General features: G+C 47.1%; 1 protein-coding gene across 1 annotated transcript; it reads right to left on the bottom strand.

Annotated features, from left to right (window-relative positions):
- INCENP (inner centromere protein) lies at window positions 1-27,646 on the bottom strand. The gene is made up of 17 exons (XM_074996023.1): window positions 27,510-27,646; window positions 26,373-26,483; window positions 19,478-20,253; window positions 16,440-16,491; window positions 14,998-15,031; window positions 12,984-13,077; window positions 12,344-12,395; window positions 10,798-10,915; window positions 10,575-10,709; window positions 5,837-5,946; window positions 5,637-5,757; window positions 4,519-4,641; window positions 3,467-3,642; window positions 2,855-2,966; window positions 2,553-2,648; window positions 1,124-1,283; window positions 1-343 (listed from the first exon to the last, which is right to left on the bottom strand). Exons 1-17 carry the CDS (start codon window positions 27,644-27,646, stop codon window positions 129-131), a joined length of 2,622 nt encoding a protein of 873 aa, XP_074852124.1. The 3' UTR covers window positions 1-128.

Below are 27,646 nucleotides of genomic sequence, written 5' to 3'. Positions count from 1 at the left end.
CAAGCAGCCATGACCTTTATTAATCTACAAATATTAGATTTACAGAGATTGAATATTATAAAACCCTTCTTCCTCCTAAGGCAAAGACTGAAACCCCACAGCTCCACAGGAGAGGCATTCCGGCAGCTTCAGTACTTTTTCAGGCCATAGGGCAGGCCTAGCACAGATTTGGCACCTGGAAATGGGGGGGAATTCCAGACAGCAGAGCTGGTGCGCTTGAAATATCGTGGCTTGCTCTTGTTGAAAATATCCTCCAGCTTAGGGCTTATGATTGCCCCAAAGAGCATGTTGACATCAGGAGGGTTGTAGTACTGGTGGATGACAGCTTGACTAAGCTGAGACCCTGGAAAAGTAAGAATGACTAGTTTGCAAGACCCGTAGAACTTGCCTTCAATTCCTTCATTGAAACAGGTATGTACAGACTGCTCTGGAAGCTGTAATTCCCTTCCCCCTCTTGCCTCCAAGACTGCAGAGGAACAACTTGGCCTTGGCCTACTGGGAAACCAGAACTGCAACATGCACATTGGTAGCACAGAGTGTGCACACTAAGCACTGAACTGTGCTTATCCAAAGAATCTGCAGTACACTGGGCAAGAATACAAGGAGGAGACTTTGCATGTGTCTCAGCAGAACCCTGCACTTTCTCAGAGAAAATTAAGGTTTCTATATATTCCCTGCTCCAAGTATGCCAAGGGGGGTTAAAATAAGGTAACAGAAGTGTATAAGAACAGCAGCCAGCATGGGGCTCAGCTGTAGCACTCAGAGGGCCTGGACACTGGCATTACCCCTACAAATGAGCATAGGGTCTTTAGGAGCAGTCACTGCCCTGCAGGTGTACACCCAAAATGTAGCTTTCAAAATCTAACCTTAAAATCCCCCCTTTGGCTATGTGTTCTAAGGCTGCTAGTTCAAAGGAAGCAGTTTTTTTTAATCTTCACGTTGTCCCAGGTGCATCCAGAGAGGCTCATTACATCTTGATACAACATACCATCTGCACAGCCCCAGGCTGGCATTTTTAACAGCACAACCCCTCTCCTTAAGCCAAGATGAGGTAGAGAAAGCCTAAGGGACCCAGTGAGGGGTTTCCAAATAGTTGGTGATAGATTTTGGTCAGCTGACATACCATTGGCCCAGGCAGGGATGGGCTTCCGTGGCTGGCTTTCATCATCTGTAGAGTCATCGCTGTTCAGATCCATCCCGTAATTATTTGGATTGATGGTGGGGGGCTTGGGTCCTTTCGGGCCCTGTGGGGTCATCTGATAGGAGTTACAGGCTGGGGAATTCTAGAAACAGAGGGTAGATTAGCAGCCCTGTACTGTAATAGAGACACACTGAGCCCTGGGAACCCCTAACGCTGCATTTTGGATGGCAGAGCAATCATCTGTATTCAAATCATAACCTAAAATGAGGTTTGGCATAAACGAGGTTTCGCATTCCCTTCTCTGCCTTAGGGAAGCATCGTATTGGTACAACAGCCTTAATGGATGGCTGTAACAATTCCACACAGAAAATGGAGTTTACAACACAGGTGACTGCTCTGCTCTCCAAGCTGGGGGTGATTTTGGGGCACATATTGTCTAAACTGAATATTCATTCTTCTTCTCTCATAAGACTTAAGTGGAAGTCTTGTTCGATTACATTTAAAACAACACTTACTTCAGCCCAGGAATACATGCAACATTTGTAGTGTAGGATTTATATAATCCTATAAAGACAATTACTGAAACGCTGACAGGGACCAACTAAACTGGGAAAGGTGCAGCCAAGATGAGAGAGAGCCTTAAGTTTGAACAGTACTAACCCCGGGACATCTGGTGGTGTCAGTCCTTTTCTAGGATGGTGATTTAGTTAAAATCCTCACCCCAGACAAGTGTGAAAAGAGAATTTATTCCTGACGTAAAGCTTCAAACTTCATTAGCTTCTGTACATTTTAAAGTTTGTTTTAAAAAAAAAAACAACCAGACCCAATCCAGAGGAAATCAGGCATGTACTTCACTGGTTTATGTGCTCATTTTAAAGTTTCCCAGAGGGAGAAAGGGGCAGTTTCTCAGCTACGTAGTAGCATATGTTACACTACAGCACAGATACCTACCGCCATCATGTGGCTATTTCTCTTAAAGATTCAGCACTTCACTCATTTGGAAACATTCCTGCTCTGCGGTGCTCTGTCTCCTTCATATGGAAGGTTTCAGGAACACTGTCCTCCACACATCCTCTGGGCCTGCTTGCTGGAGGTTCCTGACAAAACCTAACTTTTTCATCATACAGCCTTTCCACTGAGAACCTCTACGCTGTTTAGAGGGGAGAAGTGGCCAGGTACTCCAGCGATGAGCACGCTATACAAATCTAGCTCACCCCCCATTAATGATGGTTGCACAGATGTGACATGACTTGCCTATGGTCACACAGCAAGTGGTGGCATCAGAAACAGAAGCGAGAATCCCTGCTGTAACCCCGGCACAGTACCAATGCCCTCAGGAAAACAAATGAGGACAGTCAGATAGCCCCATTACTCCAAGAGTGCTAGGCTCAGGTCATCCTCCCCGCCTCACCTCCACGTCCACTGTTACATTCAGGTGGTTACTGGCAGCATTTGCCGCTTTCTTCTCTTGTTCCTTCTGTTCCAGCTCTGCTTGACGCTGCTCCTCCTGCTAACAATCAGAAATCACCTGTGCATAAGATTTTAGGAGGAACCAACCCTCTCCGTGATATGGAGGGGCTGCCACTTGCTACAGGGAACAAGCACCTCTCTGTAATGGAAGGGATATTCCGGAACCGCCACAGCCCACCTGCTGTGGCTGGAAAGAGCTCGTGTTCTGGCTGCTGCAGTCAGCTACATATGGAAGCTCCTTACCCGTTTCTTCTCTTTCTCCTCCATCTCCTTTTGGAGCTGCTCCTTTGCTCTAGCTGCCATCTGCTCCTTCTGCAGGCGAGCGGCCTTCTCCTTCTCTTGCCGCTCACGTTCTCTGGAAGCCAACGAAACCCACCAGGTCACACTCAGAAAAAAGGGTGCAGATGTCATCTTCCCCACGATGCCTACTGCACTGCCTGCCCCCCGGCCCACGTCCGGGCCTTCACCACCTGCCCACTGTGTACCTCGCACTAATGTTCTCTCTGATTTTTCCATCTGTGTGCAGAATACGTTTTTGCTTTGTGCAGCCAGGCAGGTGCATCACCAACAGAAACACAGGCTGCCAGCTATGGGAGGCTGTGGGCACTTTGCTAATTGGTTGCACGGCCTTTGAATTTCTTATTGGTAGCCGCTCAAGCACAGGGCTTACAGGGAACACTGCCTCCTACTATGGGGCCCAGAACCTCTTCCTGGCAGCTCCTCACTCATCCTCCACTCCAGGGCTGTGCTGACAGAATATAGGGCTTTAGCAGGCCCCTTCATGGGCTGTTCAGTCCCTGCTCTTCTCTGCAAGGTCACAGCAGAGGGTTCAGTGCAGGCAGAGTCATTTTTCACCTCTCTGCCTGGATCCTCTCCTGCTCCTTCTTCTTCTCAAGCTCTCGCTCTGCTGCCAGCTGCTTCTCCCTCTCTTGTTCCGCCTGCCTCTGCTCGGCAATCTTCCTTGCTCGCTCTTGCTCTTCCTCCTCCCTCTTCTTCTGCAGGCGCTCCTTGTGTCGGCGCTCCTCCTCCTCCTGACAAACAAAAGGCAGTTGTTGCCTCACAAGGAAATGGGGGAATGTGCCAGAAAAGCCCCAGAGTCAGCCTGCCCCACGTCTTTCCACAGCTCGCCACTACAGCGTTGTCACAAAGGGCTCTGAAATGTGATGGGCTGAAGCTTTCAGCATAGCTTCTGCTTCCCTTTCAGGGATGTACAATCACTGCTGAGCCCCCACCGTCACACTGGCACTGGAGAATGACACAGCCACCAGCTCTCAGCCCTCAACACCCTGAATGCAGATAGCCCTCGGCCCCAGGATCACAGTGGCTGCAAAGTTTTGGACCTCTGTTGGTTGCAGTTGAGGGTCTCTACAGATTACATGATGTCCGAGATCTCCCAGCCTATGTCCTGCCCAGCCCCAGGAACTGGAAGAGATCGCTCAAAACACTCCAACATATCCCTGAGGACGTGGAAGGGAACAAAACAGTCCAGGCCACGTTGAAGAAGTGGTTTAAAAACTCATGAAAAGCACAGAGGCTGCTCTGTAGAGAAGGGAAGGGTAGAATGGCAACAAGGAATCCAAAGGGACCCAAGGGACAGGAGACTATACTTTTCCCTCCTATAACCTAATTCTCCCTCAGCTATTCTCACCAAGGGGTAGCCATGTTAGTCTGTAATTCACAAATGACGAAGTCCTGCAGCACTTTAGAGATTAACAAAAAGGTATTAGGTCATGAGCCAGCTACTCTGTAGCTTCAAGCTTTCTTCCCCTTTTCCAGGGACTGGGGCAGATCCTTGTTGCTCTGCTTTCTCCCCTGCTACGTGTAGGGCAGAGTGCAGCACTGTCAACACAGCCACTCTCCCAGCCCAATCCCTTCCTTCCCGTACACGGGACCCCAGCACGGCTCACCAGCTGCAGTGCCTTCTGTTTTCGGGCCTCTTCTTCCTGTCGGCGCCGGACCTCAGCATCTCCCATCTTCTTGGCAGCTACCTTCTTCTTCACCTTTTCCTCTGCCAGCCTCTCCTCTCGCACCTGAGACAGTCACACAGGCATTGGCTCTGGACCTGGCCGGTACAGCTGGGACTACTCCCCTGTATATATTACATCCTTTCTGGTCACCAATCCTCACTGGGAGTCAGAGACCTCTCTCCCCAAAGGGTAAAAGATGCCTTTCCCTGGAGCAGAGCATCTAGAGGCCCAGTAGGTCTGTGCATATTTCTGGGAGCATAAGTGCTTAAGGACAGTGACCTTGTCTTGCCCTGGGTTTGCGCAATGGGATTCTGATCCCAGTTGGAGTTTTGGGTGCTACCTTAAAGACTGACAGCACCTAGTGCAGCGAGTCCAGCAGCACCTGGGAGAGTTCAGATGAGGAGAAGCTCTTCAGAACACACAGGGCATAGCTGAATCAGTCAGAACGAGAGTCACTTAGCAGAAATGCTTGTTACTCTGGCAGCTGCAGAGCAAACAAAAGCTAAGTTTAAGCTGCTTCCGTCTGGTCAAATGAAGGGGGTCCCAAAAGGGACTGTTGCCTGCAGTGGAAAAGGGGACATGGAAGGAGGAGAACAGACCCCACAGACCAGGCTGCTCTGGCTCTTCAAAAGGTATCTGAATGGCTCATCCTATTGGCAATAGCCCAAGACCCTCAGGCATAGGAGGTGGCTTATTCATACATAGACTTTGGCTATTAAACATGACCAGGTGCTGACAATGGAGTGTCTGCTGACCTAAATGCACCTCCCAACATCATTCCAGCCAAAGAGATGCCACTATCAGGATCAGCTGTAATCCCAAAACACAGCAGCAAACCAAACCTTTACCCCAAGGGTCAAGACAGACCGTTAATGAACGATGCCCCCATTAGCTCCTGAGGTCTGAGCAATGTCTAACCCCTTTTCCCCCTACACAAGAGAAGACATGACCCAAAGTGAGGTGACCCCTGCCTCTCCACGCTCCTGCAGTCTCTGCCCAGAGCCACCAGAAAGCCACATTGCCCTGAGAGACTCCGTGCTCACATGTGCCCTTTTTACCTTCTCGCTCTTTTCATCAAACTGAGCAAGTTTCTGTTCAATCCGCCTTTTCTTCTCCTCCTCCAACTGTTCCACCCGCTCCCGAGCCTGCAGCACCTTGCGCAGCCGCGCTTCCCGTTTCCTGGAGCATACAAGAGAGCTGGTTAGATGCAATTCAGAGCTGAGCCAGAGCTAGAGCAGCTGGAGGGGCAGCCACTCACAGTTTCATCTCCTCTAGACGCTGTCTCTTTTCCTCCTCCAGCTTTTGTTTTCTCTGTTGCTCGGCCTCCTGCTTCTTCCTTAGGCTCTCCAGCCGCTGCCGCTCCTTCTCCTGCAGGGGGTGGGAAGCTCAGATTATACTGGGCTGCTGGGACTCGTTTCTTACCCAGTCTGGTTGGGCACAGGCCACCAGAAACCACACACCAGGGGAGCCTGCAGCCACAGCCAATACAAGCTTCCCTGGAAGGGGGCCCCAGTACCACAGTGGCTCAGCGAGGTGGTCTGCCGAACCCTAATCCCCTTTAGGGGAAGCTGCAATGGGAAGAGACAGCAGCAGTGCTAGTTCAGCCACCCCATTTTCTACAAGCAGGAGAACAGTGGTGTGTGGGGAAGTTCTTGTGCATCAGAAGCATCACCCCAAGGTCAGTACATTACTGGGCAGGGTGCAGCTGGGCCAGTGGAATGACAGTCATGTTTATGCTGTATTCAGCAGAGAAGATCAACTACAATTAGCCAGAGTTGACCTAAGCGTGAGACAATGAGGTGATGTTCTGAGTAATCCTCTGCACACATCACATCTCAAGATCGCCTCTTGCCCCAACTTTTCCCTGAAAGGTTCTCTCAGAGGTTTGCATTGTGGCCTCCATGCTTCCTGCTGAGGCAGGCTGGAATGGCTCCCGAGTGTATACCAACCAAATAGATCAACAGAGCACACATTCCTCGTGACCCAGACAGAACATGTTGCTAGTCTGGAGGACAGGAGAGCCAGCCAACCCATCAGTCCCAGACTACCACAGAAGCACACAAGGACAGTGAGTTGGCCCCACTGCAGGGAAGAAAATGGAGGAGAGTAGAATTGACAGTGTACTTGGTAAGCTTGGAAAATTGATCCTTTGCCAGTAATTTTAGATTCCAAACAACAGCCCATGAAGCCAAAGAAGCTGTCAAGGTGCCAGTTCCACAAGAGTCTTCTCATTGTATTAGTGTCACAGTCCAGAAGGCCTAGGTAACTCCTCTGACCCCTCCCTGCTCTATCTGAAGAGAGAGATGGATCTTAAGCAAACCAAGACCTGAATTGTGCCACAAGAGACCTTCTGATAAAGAGAGGACTCTGGACGGGCAACCTGCCCAGGGGGTATTGCTCATCTTTGGGAAATCCTTCCTCATCTTTGGCTGTGACTAGAGTGAAGCACAAAGTACCAAAGCCCATGTCGGGATGACAAAGCATGCTCTCCAAGCAGGTGATCCAGAGAATCCTAGAAGGGACTATTGTAATCACTAGTCTGATTCCCTGCATTAACACAGACCATAGAATTTCCTCCAAATAATCTCTAGATCAGAAAAATGGGCAGTGGTAGATAATCTACCACAACCCATGCTAAAGGAGTTACCTTTCTGAATGGGCATAACTTTGACTTCAAGCCATTGGACTGTGTTCTACTTTTCTCTGTTAGGCAGGAGAACTCACAATTGAATATTAGTACAGTAGACCCCCGACTTGCAGAGGTTATGTTCTTGCACAACTCCATGTAAGTCAAATTTCACGTAACTTGGGGGAGCCAGGAAACTGACCAGCGCAGCAGTGCGGGTCAGTTTCCCGGCTCCTCTGAGTGGCGGCCAGCCTGGAGCCAGGTGCCAGCTCTCCGCCACTCAGAGTTGTGTTAACCAGAGATATGTGCAACCTGAGTGTATGTCTCTTGTGGTCTACTGTATCCCATAGGGGTGACTGTAACCAAGCCACCCTTTATCCTTCTCTTTGTTAAACTAAACCGATTACAAAGCACGTTCATGGCTCTTCTCTGAACCCTCTTCAATTTATCCTTAAATCGGGGACACCAGAACTGGACAATAGTCCAGCAGCAGTCAAATTCTTGCCAAACAGAGGTAAAATAATCTGCTCCAAGGATTGCATTAACTGTTTTGGCCACAGTGGCACCCTCTATGCTCTTGTTGAGCTGATCATCAGTCACAACCCCCAAATCTTTTTCAGAGCTACCGCTGCTTTGGACAGACTCTCTCCACCCTGTCCATCTAGCCACTATTTTCCCTTCCTAGGTGTGTATGTTTAGTTGCAGTTAAATTATTGTTTGATAAATATGGAGTGATAAATTGTTCTCCTCAACCACTGAGCACAGGACAAGAAACAATGGCTTTAAATTGCAGCAAGGGAGTTTCAGGTTAGATATTAGGGCAAACTTCCTAACTGAGGGGTAGATAAGCTCTGGAACAAGTTACCTATGGAGGTTGAGGAATCCAGTTATATTCCTCCAATAATGAACAATATTAGGCAAACGTGTCAGGGATGGTGTAGAACGGGGGTCAGCAACCTTTCTGAGGCAAAGTGGCAAAGTTTGACCTTTGGACCTCTATGTATGATCTGAGTGCCGGTGATACTTTTTAAAGCAACTTAGAATCCTACTTACAACAGCTCCATTAATAAATAATTTAAGATGCAGAGCATCACCATTTAGGTGGGGGGCTGGTAGCATTAGCTGGTCTTTTGTTAATCCAGACATAAACTCTCAGCTTTCAGCAAGCTCTTGGCTGCATAGGGGAGGGTGGGGCAGGGCTGAGCTCCTGCCTCACATGCCGATGAAAACTGGCTTACGTGCCACTCTTGGCACCTGTTCCAGGGGTTGCTGACCCCCAGACTCTAGAAAATACTCAAACCTGCCTCAGTGTAGGGGGACTGGACCAAATAACTTATGAAATTCCCTTCAAGTCCTATGTCCCCATAGTTCTATTGTTTGCCTGTGCCCCGTTTTTCCAAACAATCCAGATCACTCTGTATCATCAACCTGTTTTCTTCATTATTTACCATTCCCCCAGTGTCTGGGTCAGCACCAAACTGAGTGATAATTGTGGTGTTTTCATCAGTGATGTGAAAGAGAACGTTAACTATCACAGGGCCAAGAACGAATCTCTCAGGATCCCAACAGACACACAACTGCTCAATGATCATTTCACATTTATAATTACATTTTGAGACCTCCCAGTTAGCCAGCTTTTAATCCACTTAGCGTGTGCCGTGCTAATTTTACATTATTCTAGATTTTAATCAAAATGTCAGGTGGAACCACCACCTGTAGTGCAAGCTTGTGCGCAATCAGCAGTACACCCGTGAGATTAAAATCTTTCGCTACTGTGGACAAGAGAAGGCCACCTTCAGAGTACAGCAGAATCAACCAACTGGGGTAGGCCCCAAGGTTCCCAGCAATGCCCTAAAAGATCTGCTAGCCATTACTAGCAACAGGCTGTAAATGACTGACAGGATTCAGTATCTGAAGGCAACCTGATTTCATCCCATTTATATTTTGGTATTGTCAGTTAGACAGTGGAACAAGAGACCTCCGCCCAAGCAGATCTCACAGTTATTTTCAAGGCCCCATGCCTTAGCGAACGTAAGCAGGAGGCATGCACCCATGGCAGCCTTGCCTCTAGTGGGCATTCCAGTGAACCTGCTCCCTTTGTACTTTACTGGGTTCTAAACAAGTGGCACTTTGGCTGGTTCCTGCTGCCCTTTGAATGCTGACCTCCCCTCGCACTGTTGTAAGGCAAATACATTAGGGCCCCATGCAAGTAATAAACTAAAGAGCTCCCATTGCCCATTAGTAACATGAGAAGTGCATCTACTGTAAGCTCAGTCTATGATTAAAGAGAGTCATTACTTACGACAAATTCTCCCTGTGTAAACAGAATATGAGGAAAACCAACAGTTACTTCCTTTGGAAATCATAACATAAACCTAGAACTAGATCTCCTTGGCTTATTTCAGGGGCTGCCTCCAGAATGGCATTGACTTTGGAGGCAGGGATGCCTGGAGCAGCTTGCAGAATCAGGACACGAGTCCCACCCTTGCCAGTGGCTGCTCAGTTACCAGGCTGCCTTAATTCCGACCCCCACCCCCAATTGCAGACGGAGCTCTGCTTTTCCACATCATCCCAAGAGTCTGCTGTGCGGATCAGGGCCAGATTCCTGCCACGGGGAAGGGCTCCATTAGGCTTCTAAGGAGTTAGCAGACTAGAATGTGAGGAGTTTGAGCTTAACAGAGACCAAGATCTCTGTACTCACAGAAAAGGGTGACAAGGAGGCAATGCCTACAGACTAGGTTACATATATGGGTTGAACCTCTCTACCCCGAAACTCTTCATCCAGCAACATTAGTGATTCAGCATGATTTTAGTTAGCAGGACGACCACCTATCATGGGTACAGTCAAGTTTTCCGTGGTCCCATAAGGTTTGTTTCCAGCTACCAGTCCTGGCTCTCAGTGTTCTGTCCTGTTACTTAGCTGTAATTTAACCCTAGATGTCTTCTAGGAGCCCAGAAAGCAGTGGAAGTGTTGGTGATGTGCTAGAAATCATTCACCTCCCGTGGTCCAGCAAATTCTCTCATCCTGCAAAGGGTAGGTCCTGAGGGTGCTGGACGAGAGAGGTTCAACCTGTATGCGAAGTGGATCATTCAGAGATCCACCTAGCCTTCACCTTCCCTGGCTCGTACCAGTCAGGGTGGAATGCTGCTCTGTCACCCACAGAATCCCAAACTCAGGACTGGGCAGGTGAGTGACTGATCAAAGAATTTTACATTTCTAAGTCAAACTGCTGAAGTTTCTCTGTCCTGTTTGAAGGCTTGTGCTTTAGAGCTTTGTGGTTAGCTTTTCACCTCTGAGGCCCACCCAGGTCTTTGCAGCCACTCTGGCTCTGTCCCGTTCCCTCTCTCTGGCAGAGGAAATGGGCTTTACCTTGGGATCAGTTCGGAGCGGAGTGTTGTGTTTGATGAAGGATTTCTTTATACTACTTCGTCCCACAGCAGCTGGGGTCATGAGCAGCTGGTTCTTCTGCACCGTGTGTAAAAAGGTCTTAAATGGCCGCACAACCTGTGAAGAGAGCAGAGAGTGTGGAGGTAGCTGAAGGAGAAGGGGAGAAGCTCAGAGGACGGGTGCTGGGGCTGGGACCCTGCCTCACTTTGCTGGCTGGGCAGAGTGGCGATAGAGTCTTTTTTCTTGGAGGGGAAAGCCCGCCTTCTGCTGCTTGCTGCCCATCATACAGCTCATCCACGGCTTTCTTGTAACTTGGCTTTCTCCTGCAAGAGTTAATACATATCTATTACACAGTAACCCAGCCCATCAGATTCTTCTGCTGATCTTCCCAGCACTCATGATTCACTGTCACAAGCCCAGGGTTAACTGCACATGTGCTTCTTCTGTGGTCTCCTCAAGAGCACCCCCTGAGGACTGAAACCTCTAGTTATCTTCTCTGTCCCAAAGGAGACATACACTCCAGACCAGACTTTTAGGGCTGCAGTTCCCTTGCATCCACTACACCCCCACCAGTTCGGTCTTTAGTTTAGACCTGCAGCTGTCTCTCAGGAACAATGACACAGCTCAGCCACTGCCAGCCAGCTTCCCCAAAGCACAAAATGTTTATTAGGATAAATGCATTACACAGAGAACAATGAACCATTTTATGCATACTAGGCTCTACCAGGTATTACCCATCACCCACATGGTACGTCTGTATAGAAGTTTGAGTGTTCTGTGTTCCACAGAGAGTCTGTCCGAATCAGAGCAGGCCGACTCTACAATTTTCGGGCTTCTGTCCCTTCATGGTTGTGTTGGGTTTGTCTATAGGCTCAATGGGCCTCCTTCTTTCAAATCACAAGCTGCAGACATTCATAAACAGATGCCTGAGGTACATCTTTCACATCAAATGACAAGACTTTGTCACAAATGAGGAGCTTTGGAACACAGCAGGACAAGAACCACTTGATGTTCAAATCGAGAGAAGAACGTGGGGATGACTAGGCCACACTCTCAGAAAAACATCATCCAGCAGAGTCTGTCAAGCTCTTAAGTGGAACCCACAAGGGAAATGCAGAAGAGGAAGACGTCTGATAACATGGAGAAGATCTACTGAGATTGAAGGACCACAACTGGGTTACTCCTTCTAGGTGACTCGCAAAAAGTTTTGGGAGTAAGGGCATTTCGAAGTTGTGCGGGTACCTCAAAGTGCTCGCGACTACACAGCTTGCCGGTGCTTCAAAATTTGCTAACTTCAAAGTTCCCGTGGAGACAATTAGCCTAACGAGGTGCTGCATATGCAGTGCAGCACCTCATTGCTATTCCTCACTCGGGCTGATTACCACACCCCCTTTGAAGAAGGGGGCTAGTGTAGACAAGCCCTGAGTGATTCCAGACTCCACTGGTAATTCTCCCTGTGAGGCAGGAACAAAAAGCTACCAACACACTAATGCATCAATAACACTATGAATATCCCACAGGCAAAGCAAAATATTTTAAATCTTTCAAAAATACACACCCCCAAAGCTAGGTGTATCAGGGCTTTTAACAGCAATTGTCTGGTGATCTGGTTAATGAGGTATTCTAATGCCATGCTAGAAGATGTCGATTAAACTCCTTCTTCAGAGACAGACAAGCTCTCACTGAAGCTATGTTAAATGAAATTGCCCAGCCACCAAGACTATTTCCCCTTCCCTCTAATGAGTATGTACCTGACGCTCTGTGGCTGTTCCTGGGCCTCATTACTCTTATCCGAATGGTTCTCTGTAGAGGAAAAGTTACAGTTAGGTCTGTCTCAAAAAGGATCCCTGCAGGAGAGTCTAAAGCTAGTCACCAGGCCTAGCAGCTCAGCCCCCTGTGTACACTGCTGGGAACCTGCTGGGGTCAAATTGAGCAGAGCTGGACCTGCCCGCTTACAGAAGAAAGTGAACTAGTTGCCTCCAAACCCCAGCACTCTGACCATGGCGAATTCCAACATACAGGGTTCTCTTTACCAAAGGCTGCAGGGAACAGTGCGCTACCGTTGTCTGTGGTATGCACTATGCTCTGGCCTTCTGCACGTACACCCAACTAGGATAAAAGTCTGCATGAGATCATAAGAGGTTGCAGATCCTCCTCCCTAGCCATGTAAGCTATAACAAGCCTCCAAACTCCTAAATAGAGAGCACATTTCCTGAAGGAAAAACTATAACAAGAATGTCCAGCACAGCCCAAAGTGTCACTTGGTTTGCGAGATCAGAGCAGTTTCTGGCAAAAGGAACAAGGCAATAGAACAAGGAAAAATAACTCTCAGACCAGATTCTTTTCCTTCCCCGAGTCTACACCAGAAGTAGGCTTCTGGCAGAGACTTACCTGCACTACTCCCCTCCTGCTGCTCTGCCACAAGGTTGCCAACTGCCGTCTCGGCATTCCTAGAACGCAGAGACATCTTGGGGCCTTGGGGATCCTGCAGAAAAGGCAACTGGATTTCAGTATGATACCCAGAGAGAAATATAAACTCAGTCAGCATTTTGAGTACTCTGTGTCCTGCTGGCACAAGGCAAAGCACTGGGAATACAACAGGTACAAACCCTTCAAATGAAATCCCACCCTGCAACAGAGAGAGAGGGGGAGAGAGAAATTCCCACCAGAGTAACAAGCTGTAGTACACACCAGCACTAAAGTAACAAGCAGCTGGTTGCACAAAATACAAGGAGTGGCCATAGTATGCGGGGTTTGAGTGGTGGTAGGGGAATTGCTGATTTTTGAGCTGGCTGAACACAGGCCACCCAACAACCAAGACAGTCAAGGCTGGATAAATGGTCTGGTTGAAGCTTTTTTCCCCCAGGCAATGGCAGATAGGCACACAATCACCAAGTGGAATGCTGGTTACTTCCAATACCTAATTCCATGTTAAGAGGGTGGAAGAACATAGGAGATCTCTATTTTACTATTACGATGTGTTCGTCTATTTGATTCGTCTCTTGCTGCCTGGGATGTGGGGCTGAGTCTCAGGGTGAACTGGTCCCATTAAGAGGAAATTGGACCAGTCCTCCTGTGCCTCAACAGCCTCAGAATGAGGCTGAATAGAGGACAACTGATATTTATAAAGAGCAAGAAAGGAAACTGCAAAGAGTTAGCAGGCTCCTGCATGGAGCAGAAAGCTGCAGGAGAGTTTGAGATACCAAGGAAGAAGACTGCAGCCTGCTAAAAGCAGGGAACAGAATTGGTTTGGTAATTCTGTGAGCAACCAGTGCATAAGGGGCTGAACAGCTCAGGGTCATTGTATGCTTATAAAAAAGCTGTACATAGAAAATGACCCTGGCACATGGCACTTACGCTGCCAAACCTGTTTGATAAAGGGAGCTGATCCACAGCAAGCACAGATGAGATTTTCCTGGGACAGGTTGTGGTGAGGTGCCTCACAGCCCTGAATAGTTCTGGGAAGTGGCCCAGGGAGGCAGTCTGCTGAGAAACAGACTAACCTGGTCCTCAGACGAGCAAGGGCATAAGAGATAAATCAGACCTACCCCCCTCAACAGTTAACATTTCCCTCACTTTAAGTAAGACAATATGATGCTAGGATTATGATGTTGTAGTAACACTTCTGATTCCTATAGCCCTACAGTGATTGGAGAAAGATATTTTCCTCTGGAGAGGTGGTCAGAGTCACTACGTTTTCCTACTGACCATAGGCCCCCAAAGGGAAGTCTCTGGCAGATGCCAAAACAGTGGGTAAATAAGGATGCTGTAACCCAATGACCCAGTCTAAAATGGGGTGACTCTCATGATTCTATGTAGAGAGAAGTACTGGTGATAGGCCAGGAGCTTGGACTGAGGACAGCTGAGGAAAGAGCAAGTGAGTCTGAAAGAAGTGCTCACAATTTTAGAACTTTCCTTCATGAGATCAATAGGAGGGAACAACTCTTGAGGGCATGGTTTCAGCCTACATAGTGGTTGCAACATTCAGTAATTCTCTAATACGCAGAAATGGACGAGCCTTCAATTAGACCTGAACTTTAGTTAAAGGTCCACAGGAAAACTCTTAAAGGTGCATTCAGTTTAAGTTCCCAGTTCAGTTACTGTATACAGACTGAAAAAAAGTTCAGTCCAAACTCTTCATGTGTTAGCCTGCCAAGATAATAGCTGAGGATCTTAAGTTTTCCCACCAAGTTTCTGATCCACATCAGCACCTTAAACTGACCAAGGAAAAAGGAGTCAGAAGGATTCCCCCACCAATAAAAACAATTTTTTTTGTGCTTTGGATAATGGTGATGCCATGAACTTGCCCAGGGTAAGCTGAACTAAGGAACTGATGGACACAAAATAGCATAAATTCTTGGGGGGAGAACTATGAAATGCTATGTCAGGCCTACCCAGATCTTACCTCCTTAGAGGGGGTGGTAAATCCCTGCTCAGACCTGGAAGAAAGAGTTAAGACACTTAGCTGGAAAAACAGTTATCAGCTCAGAATGATCTGTGGGCAATAATACGTTTTATGCCAGGTAGCCATTGAAGAAATCCCCCACCTGTGAAAATTCAGTTTGTTCATTTTGCACCCTTCAGCCATCACTTGCCTTTTGCACAATGACTCCCCTTTCCAAACAGTGCAGCTTTTAAAATAAACCATCACAGAACTCTTTAGTTTCTCAAACTCCGGGACGATGGATCAGATAGAAGCACAAATGAAGGAGTTAATACTCCGGGTAATCAGATACTACTTCTTCTAGAGCCGGGATAATCATTTATTTTTGTCACACTCCAAATCCCTTAGTCAAGGTATAAGTCAAGGTCCAGACTCCAGAGAAAATACAAGCATAACTATGATAATAAGTGAATAAAAAGATTTCACAGTCTGTTCAAAAGCATCTGGCAGTCTGAATTTGGCCAGCAGTCTGCCTACTGACTGCCCTGCTCTAGAGCAGAAATGGACAGTCTAGACTATTGAACGGGCTGCATAAGTGGCCCTCCAAATTGTTGTAACCAAGATGCTTTCCTGGGACAGAGTAGTTTTGTTAACCACACTTGCACACCTAGATTTGCGAGTGAGCCAGGTGAATCGTAGCAATGCACAACTCTCATGGTCTATGTTGGATGCAATGAGCACACGCCTCGCTTTCATGGGTCCTTGCTTTACATGCATGTCAGTAGGAATATAAATCTAAGAAGACAGAAACCAGTGAAATCTGGCACCCCTGTGTGTAGGCAACCATTAACAAAAAGTCTTGCGTGTCACACATAGAACCCCTAAAGGAATGAACCCTTTAAGGCTGGGATTTCAACAGACTTCAGTGTCAATGCTTGAGATCCCCCCTCCCTGCATCTACAGGCTGCCTTTCAGAGTCTCTCAGAACCTCCTGGAAGAACTGGCACTGGAGAAGAGTGTTACAGTGCTTTTGGGCCACTTTTGAAAAGACTTTGCAAATGTTACAACCTTTGGCCAAATGCCTTTGTCCAATGCCTAAAAGGCACTTTTGAAGCCTGTCCAAAACAGGAATGTTGTGGAGCAAGATGAACACCTCCTCAACCCTAATTTCTTACATGGGTTTGCAACCTTAGCCAAGACACAAAGCAACAAAATAGGAAAAAAGGTGAGGAAATGCTGAGAAACCCCTATGCTAAAATTTAGATTTAATATTACTTGGTAGCTTAACTATTTACACTAGACTCTAAAAGCTCAAATTTAAGGGAAACGCCTGGGTCCGTAGTCACTATGGCCAGTAAGGAACAGGAAGACCACTTGAGTGGCTCCTTGGGATGAGGCCTAGAGAGCTGAAAAAGCCTCTAGACTGTCTGTGAAGGAGAGAAAACTTGCATGAGTAGCCTCACCTGACCATGACAGTTGTTTCTTCATCCTTAAGGCTCTCCACAGAGCCCTGATCTGGAGGGAGAAAGAATGACAAAGATGCGGTAAATGAACAAGTTCCAGCAAAGACTATTCCTATGAAGTTCACAACCTAGGACAACCACATCTGTCAGGTAAGAGTATGGTGAAAAGGTTTCTGTTAAAAGTTAGCATATTTTACTAAATGTAAACAGCTACTGAGGACCACAAATTGCTTTTCAAATGGTCTGAGCTAGTTCTGGAAATACAAAAAGATTGCATTGCTGTATTGCCCCAGAAATGGATAAGCTCCCCATATCATCTAGATTTCAACAGAAGACTCACCTGAATCAAGACACCAGCTTCATTATGCAAATGTGTATGAGCAAACTACAGTACAAAAGCTTTCCTCCTACCCCCATAGCTGATCTGTATATTTTTGTTGCCATTGTGAAAGAAGGGGGTGGGTATTCAATACCTGCTGACAGTTATTTAGCTGAACCACATTTCCTTAGCGCAGTTCTCTTGCTAGAATGGTACAGATGGTGTACACAAGCATAGATTGGTACAGCAAAGCAAAAGCTAGCTGCCACCATCCCTCACCCACCCATAAGCACCTTGTGTATTTACAGCTAAGTGTTTAGATTTGGACTCTTCTATTCATTGTGTAAGGCCTTCTCCAACCTACACAAATTTTTAAGCAAGTCACAGAAGCAAGCATTAGAGCATTAATCTCTTCAACAGGCTTTATCGCTGTTTACTCTAGGAAAATGAACTAGGGTTGGCCAAACTGTCAGCAATTGATTTCAATGAGCAGTGATGTCCACTGTTTGATGTGCTAGCATAAACTGGAAAAAACTGTCTTCAATACTGGCTCATGGGAATCCACTGCTCAGAAGACTGTCAGTACTGGTTCCATTTCCTTGTCTTCAGGGTGCTTTAGGCAGAGTCTATGCTGCAGGAATTTATATAAAACTCGTCAGGCCCTGCTAAGCCATCGTCCAGACCTGTGGGAATCGTAGTGTTGACAAGGCTATAGTCTCTAGCATGATTCTAGAGAAATGGTTTAATTGAAACTATTTAGTGGTTGTTAGTAGTGCTTGTTAAACTGTCTGTGAAAGCTGTTCTCCTTTGTTCAACGGATCTATCTTTTGAAGTTATGGAAAGCCCTCAGCTGGAAAACAGATCAGTGATTCCCAAACTGAGGGCCACCAACAGATCGGGTGTGTTGCAATCCTTTCTGTGTGTAAGGCACTGTTTTGCTTTGCACAGCATGGCCTTGTCAGTCTGATGCATATGAGGAACACCCTTTTGCTCTACAAAAATGTGTCCTCCACACTGTCTGGGATCCCACAAGAAATACTTTATTAAAATGGGGGTGTGATAGCAAAAGGTTTGGGAACCCCTGAGGTAAATCAATAGAACTGAAAGAATGTTAGTGTAGTAGCTTCCTTAGAGTTGGGTAATTGACCAGTCCAAAAATAACAGGTCAATTGACCGGTCTAATAGTAAGAACAAAGAGAAGTCTTGTGGCACCTTATAGACTAACAGATTTATTGGAGCATAAGCTTTCGTGAGCAAAGACCCACTTTGTCAGATGCATGTCTAATTGTGTAACCAATGTCAAAATGTCCATGTTTTGAAGCACTAGTTTATTAGACCAGTAACTAAAGAGTAGTTTACCCTCCAACAGACATAGCCTAAGATACTTAAGCCTAATTACAAAAATAAAGTTATTTAACTGAGTTTTAACTCAAAATGCAAAACACAATGAACTGAAGTTCTAAGAAGCAGAATGGTACACCGATGTGATCAAAATTAATCTAGAGATACTGCCCATATCAGAGCATTCTTGCTGGAATAGTTTACAACATTTGACCATGGTCAAACCACAGGCTGTCAACTGACCAGCCTGCCAAGTCCATTCTTCTTCCTATTTTCCACATATAAGTCATGGGATGGCCATAATCCCAGGCTTCTTTAGATGCAAGGGAAAGACTATGGTATTTTACAGTTCAGGAGCCTCTTACTCATTCACCTGCTGCCTGTGTACTTTTTGCATTTCATTCAGCTCCATAAGAGAGGAAGAGCTGTCTGAGCTGGAAAGTGAAGTTCCTGCACTGGAACAGTGTTTGCTTCCCAGCCCGGCAAAGAAGTGATCTTGAAAAAATCTAATAATTTCCCCACAAAACAAACTCCAGTTCCACATTCCAAAAATAAACAAACAAACAAACATTAATGCGCACGTTTCTAGTCAGACTAGGTGTTGACAGCCCCAGCCCCAGTTTGTTCTCAGAAGATGGCAGTTCCCAAACCATTTGCCAGTTTCTGTTTAAATATTTCTGTCACCACAATAGCTACAGGTTGAACCTTTCTAATCCAGAACTCTCTCGTACAGCAACATCTCTAATCTGGCATGATTTTAGTCACTCAGAAGACCACTCACCATGGGTGTGGCCAAGCTTCCCGTGGTCCCATAAAGTTTGTCTCCAGCCACCAGCCCTGGCTCTCAGTGTTCTGTGCTTTTATTTAGTTGTAATTTACCCCTAGATGACTTTTAAGAGCCCACTAAGGAGAGAAAGTGTTGGTAATGCTGCTAGACAATATTGACCACTCACAGTCCAGCAAATTCTCTTGTCAGGCACCAGTCAGGTCCAGAGGGTGCTGGACTAGAGAAGTTCAGCCTGTACTTTGTTTCCAGGAGAGGCCTTGACTGGCAGGACTATGGATTCATAAATCACACTCTCACCATCTATACTACTGTTGAAAATTTAGGTGGCCAACTACCAGCTAGAGATGCTGGCTCTTGTGAAATCAACACTACACTACAGGCGTCACAGCCCAGCTGAGGTTCCCTAGAGCTAGTGCTTATTTTTAATCAAGCCAGTTTAAACACAGACATTTAAGTGAGATTTATGTAGCCCAAGGATACCTGCTGCATCCACACTGAAGAATCAGCCCCATACTGTAGTTTTCCAATGCTGAACAACAACCGGCAGAGTGCCAGGGAATGGAACAAAGCAAAATCCCTTTGTAAACTTACAGTTTGCATGGTTAGAGGCTAAAGATGACTGACGAGCTGCAATCCTCCTGGACCTAGCCCTGGTGATGGACTTCTGGATCATGCTTTCCCTTTTGCTGGCCAATGAGTACTTCTGTGCCAATGAGTTCCCACGGTTCATGGAGGTTCTGCACATCAGACTTCGACGAACAGAGCGACGGCTTGACTTGGTGCCTGTAGGGGTCCCCGTGCCACCCTTTAAATCCTGGGATAGTTCATTTACTGACTCTTGCTTACCCTCTGGCCTCAGAGTGGGACTATCCATCTCCTCAGTGGCAGGCTCCCTATTTACAATGGGTTCAGTCATGGCCATATTTGCTATTTTTAATTTAGATGCACTTCGGCCTTCTTTTGAACCCTTTGGCTCAGCGGTTTCAGGAATCAGCAGCACAGAGGATGCAGGCATAGGCTGCAGTTCTACCATCCCAGTTCTCTCAGAAGAGTCATCATCTGAGCTCAAGACAATGACCTTGGAAGCTATGGCCTCTGTTTTGGGTGGACTTCTCTTCAGATATAACTCAGCACTATTGCGATCATTGACGCTGATATCTACTAAGGGGATCCTCCCATCCACTGGTTGGACAGCCGACTTCTGAGGAAGTACCACAGAGCGCGTATCAGCTACCACTGCCCGTGATCTTGTTACCCGCCGAAGCGGGGAGGCCTCTTGGACAGCCCTAATTATTTCCAAGTTCTCTTTGCTTCGCAGTCTTCTGGAACATCGCTTAGCAGAGGCTCGCTTAGTACTCCTCGATAACCTAATAACAGAAATGGTGAACCAAACTGAAGCCCGATTCAGAAGCATTACAGGCCACATGCAAATGGACTAGATAGATAGATAAGCCAACATTCCACTTACATTTGCAGAACAAAGTGGGAGGTGACCATTTTCTTTTTACCAAAAAGCACCTTTCCATGGACAATTACTTTATTCTTTACTACCTAGGCATTTACAGAAAAAATGCCGTTGCTGCATACATAACCACATATTGGTGATGTGTGGTTTGGGGGCACTTACAAGATAAAATTGAGGTGATCTTGAGAAAGTCAACCAATTAACAGAACAAGGTGGGTGTGAGTGACAGTCTGTACCACTATATGCACCCCTTTTACAAGACTATGATAAAAGATGTACCAAGTGTACATTGAGGCATCATTGAAAACTCATGATTTGCTGATCATGCCTGTCCTGTTACACACATTTCAACACCACTACATGTAAAATTATGAGATTCTTCTGTATGATGGTTTCTAGAATAGGTTGAATTCTGGATAACAATCAGTAGCCACAAAGATATACTTGCAAGTCAGCAGGGTGTTAAAGAACCATTATCTATTTACTGAAGAGCAGCCATACTTTGTCAGACCAAAGGTCCCACTAGCTTGTGTTCTGACAACAGCCAATGCCTGGTGCTTCAGAGGGAATGAATGTAACTGGTAATCAAATGATTCATCCCCCTGCCACCCATTCCCAGCTTCTGGCAAAAAGGGGCCAGGGACACCATTCTGGCCTATCTTAGCTAACAGCCACTGATAAACATGGCGTAATTATGGTGCATAGGTCTAACTGGACGTCACCAGCAGGGGGTGGAGATAAAGTCGTCACAGTTCAACTGAAGGATGGTTGGCAGCTCAAATACCCAATGAAACTGCCTGATCCCATGATCCAGCAAAGACCCTTCCAGTACAAAGGGTTTGAGTATGAGAGAAAATGGAAATGGCTGCCTCACCACCTTGCATCTCTCTGTTGTTAACATCAGTGAATACCTGAAGAATGAATCATGAACTTGAGGAAGGGATCCAGAAAATCCAGCCTATGAACTGCAAACTATGAAAGGAGTATTGCCTGCAGCATCTGTTGTGGTAAGAACCATGTTAGTTTCCAAACATTTTTCACTTGACACAGTTTAGATAAAACACAGGCGAACTGCTATTTCTTTCGTCAACAATTCTGACTTCTACCCCGACATTAAAATCTATATTTCTCTAATTAATAAACTAGTTTTATTGTTTTATCTAAACCAGTATGTTTGGAAAACTCCATTTGGAATATCAAAACAAAAAAGCAGTCCAATAGCACTTTAAAGACTAACAAAATCATTTATTAGGTGATGAGCTTTCATGGGACAGACCCACTTCTTCAGATCATAGCCATACCAGAACAGACTCAATATTTAAGCCACAGAGAATCAAACATAGTAATCAAGGTTGACAAATCAGAACAATATAATCAAGGTGAGCAAATCAGAGAGCAGAGGGGCAGAAGGTGTGTGGGGCGGGGGGAGCCAAGAATTAGGTAAAGCCAAGTATGCAAAAGAGCCCCAATCATGAGCTAGAAAATTCCCATCCCAGTTCAAACCATGTGTCAAATTTGAACATAAAAGAGTTCAGCAGCCTCTCTTCCCAAACTGCTGTGAAAATTCCTCTTCAGTAAAACACAAACTTTCAGGCCATTGGAGTATGAAGGTTTGTGCATATGGTCTTCTGTTAATAAATGACAGACTTTATATGAGCTTGTATTGTCCAGAAGAATGCTGAACACTTCAATATTGACATTTCTGGGGCAAAGTCTGATATTGGAGAGTTTACTGGTGTTGCTCTGCAGTGTAGTTCATGAGTGGCTGGCTCTAGCACTCATGTAGTGTAACTGGGAGTAGTTTACATGGTGGAGACAGAGAGCAGACCAGGAGCGGTTGCTCCCATATAAAAGCAATGTAAAAGCCACCCCAGGCTGGAGAACTAAGGAGGTACAGCTGTTAAGCTATGCAACCTCCACAGGGGTAATGCCACAGAGCCATCTGTAAAGAAGGGTTGGTAGATAAATCTACAGAGGTGAGGAAAATAATTAAGGTGTTGTAATCACCATAAAAACTACCTTATTAGGGAACAATACTAAGAAAATGGGGAGGGACGGACGGAATTAAGGAGAGAGAGGTAACAGGATAAAATTGTGTACGATATAGTGAAAGCCTGATTTATTTATTTATTTATTTATTTTTAAATATGGCAGATTTTCATAACACCACTATGAAGCCTGTTCCATGCCAGTCCCAAGGCTGGATAAGGGAGGAGGGCTGGCAACATAACATATGATTGAGACTGTAAGAAGGAAATAGCAACTAGAATAGTGAAGGCAAGAGCGAGTTTGAAGGTGATGGATAAGATCTGGAAAAGCACAGCAATTAGTTTAGGAACAAAGTTAAGTGTCTTGAAAACATTTATTTAACAGCAAGTTGTACAGATATGAGACATGGGGGATAATGAAAGATTCGAAGAGAAGAATATTAGTGTTCGAGAGGAGTTGTTATAGAAAGATCCTGAGAATAGTATGGATGCAGAACGTCACCGACAAGGAATTATATAGGAAGACACACCTGAAAGAGAACCTACTGCAGAAGGTCACACAAAATATCATATCTGCAGAATGAACGACGAATCAAAAATCAAGACCCTGGTATTCAGCATAATGGACAGTTCAAAAAGGAGAGGCAGAACCCACGGAGAATGTGTAGATGATATTATATATTGGTGCGGAGCTAGTCTACAGAAACTAAGCCACTCTGCTCTGGACAGGGAAAGATGGAAGAAAACAGCGAGAGAGGCATCAGACTGCAACGGGCGCTGAGCCCATGGTTGTTGATGATGAGATTTTCATCTTTAATTCTCCAAGGTAGATGAGCCAAATGCAGGCTGTACCATCAGAAAAAATGTGTATTTTGTGAAACAGCATCAGACCCAAGAACGGTCTCCAACCCTGTCCTGAGGTAGTCACAGCTGATTCGAGGTGGATAGTGAACAATGCAAGAAAAGGAATATAGGAAACAAGATCCTGTTTGCACACACGTTTTCATACTCTACAAATCCAATTGTCCCATAAGAATTAATGTAAAAGGCCAGGGGATAGGGGAGAGTTCCAGGACATTTTTTTCAGCAGACAAAAGGCAGCATACACATACAGTATGGGCTTGTCTACACTACCACCCTTCCTTCGAAGGATGGTAATTAGGGTGTTGGGAGTTTACTAATGAAGTGCTGCTGTTGCCAAAGTTGCCAAGGGGGGGGCGGGAAGTTTTAAACTTGGAAGTACTGGCAAGTGTCTAGCCACGGCTCACCTGCCAGTACTTCCAAGTGGCGGGGCAACTTCAAAGTCCTCTTGCTCCTCAAATAAGGGGTCTTCGAAGTTGCCCCAGCATTTCGAAGTACCAGCGGGTGACCTGCCGCTAGACGCATGTCGGTACTTCAAAGTTTAAAACTTTGAAGTTGCCGCGGGGGGGAATTTGCTTAATGAAGTGCTGCCTGTGCACAGCAGCACTTCATTAGTAAACTCCCAACACCCTAATCACCATCCTTCCTTTGAATGAAGGTGGTAGTGTAGACAATCCCCATAAGTTTTAAGCCATTAAATACTCTACACAGCAATGAGGACCGTGAAATTTCTTTGAGGGGATGGAGTCAGCATGTGGAATATTTCCAAGGGAATGTCTTGCTACTAAATGATGAACCAGCACTGGGCCAAGCCCTCAAGAATTAGCATGTTGTTAAAGTAGCCTCACGCTCTAGAGGCAATGCATGGAGTGAGGCTAGAGGGAGGAAACACCGCAGATGTGGATGGCAGTGGTTGCAAGCACTTTCCTGCAGAAATGGAGCATGATGATGAATCTACTGTACCCTGCCAGAGTACACCGCTCTCTCATCCAGATGGTGCATACAGGGCAGCATAGTGCCAAAGGGGGAGAGGAGTGTGAGGGAGGCACAGATGTGCATTACTCCTTTAAGTATGCTGGTCCCACAACAAGTACACTGCCCTTGTAAGCACCTCAAGAAGTCCAGACAGGAGACTCATAGTTGTGATATCCTGCTTTGTGGAGACGGGGTTGAGAGTGGGGAGCTCAGATGAGGGGGAAAGGGGAAATCCTGACATCAGCACCCCGTCTCCCTCTCTCCAGCAAAGGAAGCAGGAGGCTCCAAGGAGCTTGAAGGCAGAAGGTAGGAGTAGCAAGGCAGTGGTGGCGGCGGGACAGGGGAAGAGGAGGAGCAGCAACCAGCCACACAGCTTACAGGGAACTTAAAGGAGCTGATTGGAGGGGGCCCTCATCCTGTTCCAAGCCCCCGTGAGGAGAGGATGCTGTTCCAGAAAATCCTGTAAGTCGTGGACAAAGCAGGTAGCCAAATGATGTCATAAGGAGTGTTGCACACGTTTAAATGTGCATGTGCGTGGACAAACAATATAGCACCATTACCCGAGACAATGTTAAGTGAGGAGTTACTGTAATTAAGATCGGTTGCTTGGGACCAGTTCTGGGATTTTTGATTCTGAGAGAATGAGAGCATCTTAGATGCCCTTTGCACAACTCCAGCAGCAGTCCGACAAACACTTTGATAATGCAGAACAGTAGCAGTACACGTATATGGGCAACAAAAACGATTAAGGGTCTGGAGCACCAGACCTATGAGGATAGGCTGAGGGATTTGGGCTTGTTTAGTTTACAGAAGAAGACAAGACTTAGAGGTGATTTAATAGCAGCCTTCAACTTCCTGAAGGGGAGCTCTAAAGAGGAGGGTGAGAAATTGTTCTCAGTGGTGTCAGACGGCAGAACAAGGAGTAATGGTCAGAAGTTGAAGAGGGAAAGGTGTAGGTTAGATATTAGCAAAAACTTCTTCACCAGGTGGGTGGTGAAGCACTGGAATGCATTGCCTAGAGAGGTGGTGGATTCTCCATCCCTTGAGGTTGTTAAGTCCTGGCTGGACAGGGTCCTGGCTGGGATGACTTAGTAGGGATTGATCCTGCTTTAGGCAGGGAGCTGGACTAGATGACCTCCTGAGGTCCCTTCCAGCCCTATGATTGTGTGATTCTGTATAGTCTAGTTAGGGCTGCTATAGTTGGAGAACACGAAGAGGAGTGTGTATGCAGAACATTTTCTGTGCAGTTCAATGTCATATAGGTTGAATCTCTCTAATCCAGAACTCCCTCATCCAGCCAGATTTTAGTTAGCTGGACAACCACTTATCATTGGTGTGGCCAAATTTCCTGTGGTCCTATTAAGTTTGTTTACAGACAGCAGTCCTGGCTCCCAGTGTTCTGTGCTGTTATTTAGCTGTAATTTATCCCCAAGTGTGTTCTAAGAGCCCAGTAAGCAGTGGAAGTGTTGGTAATGTATCAATCAATATTGACTACCAGTGTCCAGCAAATTCTTTCATCTGGCACCGGTCAGGTCCCAAGGGTGCTGGACAAGAGGGTCTACCCGTACTTCAGAGCAGCGCGTCTCAAAATGTGGCCACCAGGGGGATTTCAGCCATGACAGTCTCGTAGGAAGAAATGGGGAAGGGGACAAAACAACAGCCCCTCCTTGCAGTACCCATGGACCCCACCTTCAGCCATATGATTTTAGGGCTGGGCTTTACTGCCCCATTCCCAATTCAGTCTCTGGGGATGGGCTGCAGCCTCACTGGCCCAGAAGTCTGGGAGCAAGCTTCTTCCTCTCTCCCACAGGAAAAGACTTCTCTCTCCCTCTCTCTCTCACATATTCCTCTCCCCGTGCCCCTCAAACACACTCAACTTGCTCCAGGATTCAGCCCCTCCCTCCACACTCTATCTGTGGGGCTCCCACTCTGGGCTTCAGAATGGCTGACCATACCAGGTGTCATGGTCAAGAGGCAATAAGCATGGCGAGCCTGGGAGCGAGACTGCAGAAGGGAGCTTCAGGCAATGGGAGGTGGAGGGAAGCAGGGGGGGTGGCGGGGCCCAAGGGGAGGCAGCAGGAACTAGAGGCAATGGATGGGTGGACGAGGGAGGCAGCAAGCGCAAAATGCAAAATCTTGTCTAAGAGCCCACATCAGGAAAGTTCACTTTAACAATTGCAGATGCAGCCTCTCTCACCTTTTCCTGATTGGGTCTTTGTTCTCATCTGGAACAGTAGAAAGCCGCCTCCTCAGACGATTTTTCTGGGATGGTGTTTTTGGCATTAGCTCTGGCTCATCGCTGAAACTGCTGTTTTAACAAGATGTCAGAAAGAGAAATCAGTACCATCGGGGCAAGAAGGTACTTGCATTTGCACACATTCCTTACGGCACGTCACCATCTGGCCAACAGACAAACGGCATGCTGGGAGAACCCACAAAGTCTTGCATTTGCCAAGTGAAGAACAGAGCCTATGCCCCACAAGATACTGCAGGTCATGCAACACACTTGGCTCCAGCCATCAAGAGCACCAGCTATGCGGCTGAGCCCATTTTGTGTCCACCTGTCTGGAAGGGGAGAAGGTCTCTGCATTTGTGCATCTACAGATCTGTGCCTGTCTCTTTGGAGGAGCAATCCTTTCTCTACATCTTTCTGTGGGTTTTCTGCACAAGTTCAGGTGTGTCTATTTGGGGGGTAGATGCGAGTGGTGCATCTATCCTCACTGTGTGGTTGGTGACATGCAGGCACAGAGCTCAGCAAGGGAAAGCAGACAGCACTACCAGGCTTCATTGTCCCATGGTCCACTGCCCCTAGGCAGTCCTGGACCAACCTGTTCCTCCAGTGGCATTCTCCACCCTGCCCATCCCATTCCTCCCCCTGAAACCAGTGATGGATCAGGTGCCCCCCCACCCCACCCACAGCACATTCAATGAGAACCTCCCCCCATTCTTCCATCCCGACAGACTAGAACTGGAAGGGACCTTGAGAGGTCATCGAGTCCCGTTTCCGGCCCTCTCGCGGCAGGACCAAGTACCGTCTAGACCATCCCCATGAAACCCACCCAGCGCTGGACCACAATCCCACCCCACGCTCCGCCAGACAGCGCTGGAGCAACACTGACCCCGCCCCCGCCCGCCAGGCCGCTCCATCTCCCCCCGCCCCGCCTCGGCCCGTTCCGGCCCAGACCTCTCCCTCCCCCACAGCCCGTTCCATCGCTCCCCCCTCCCCCCGCAGCGCGATCCGGACCAGACGTCCCTGTCCCCGGCCAGCTCCACCCGCTCCCAAGCCCCGGCCGGCCCTTGATCAGAGATCCCCGCGCACCCGCCCGGCTCTCACTCGCTGAACATCTTAGCGGCCTCCTCGCGGATCTCCCGCAGCCAGACCATGTCGATGGCGTCCACCTGCTGCAGGAACTCGGCCAGTTTGCGGTTGCAGAGCGCGGGCAGGTGCGCGGGGCCCGACGCCGCCTCCAT

Source organism: Carettochelys insculpta, chromosome 6 (genome assembly GCF_033958435.1).
Source record: "Carettochelys insculpta isolate YL-2023 chromosome 6, ASM3395843v1, whole genome shotgun sequence".
NCBI lineage: Eukaryota > Metazoa > Chordata > Testudines > Carettochelyidae > Carettochelys > Carettochelys insculpta.
Note: the sequence above shows the minus strand (reverse complement) of the source record. Positions and strands in the feature narration are given on the sequence as shown.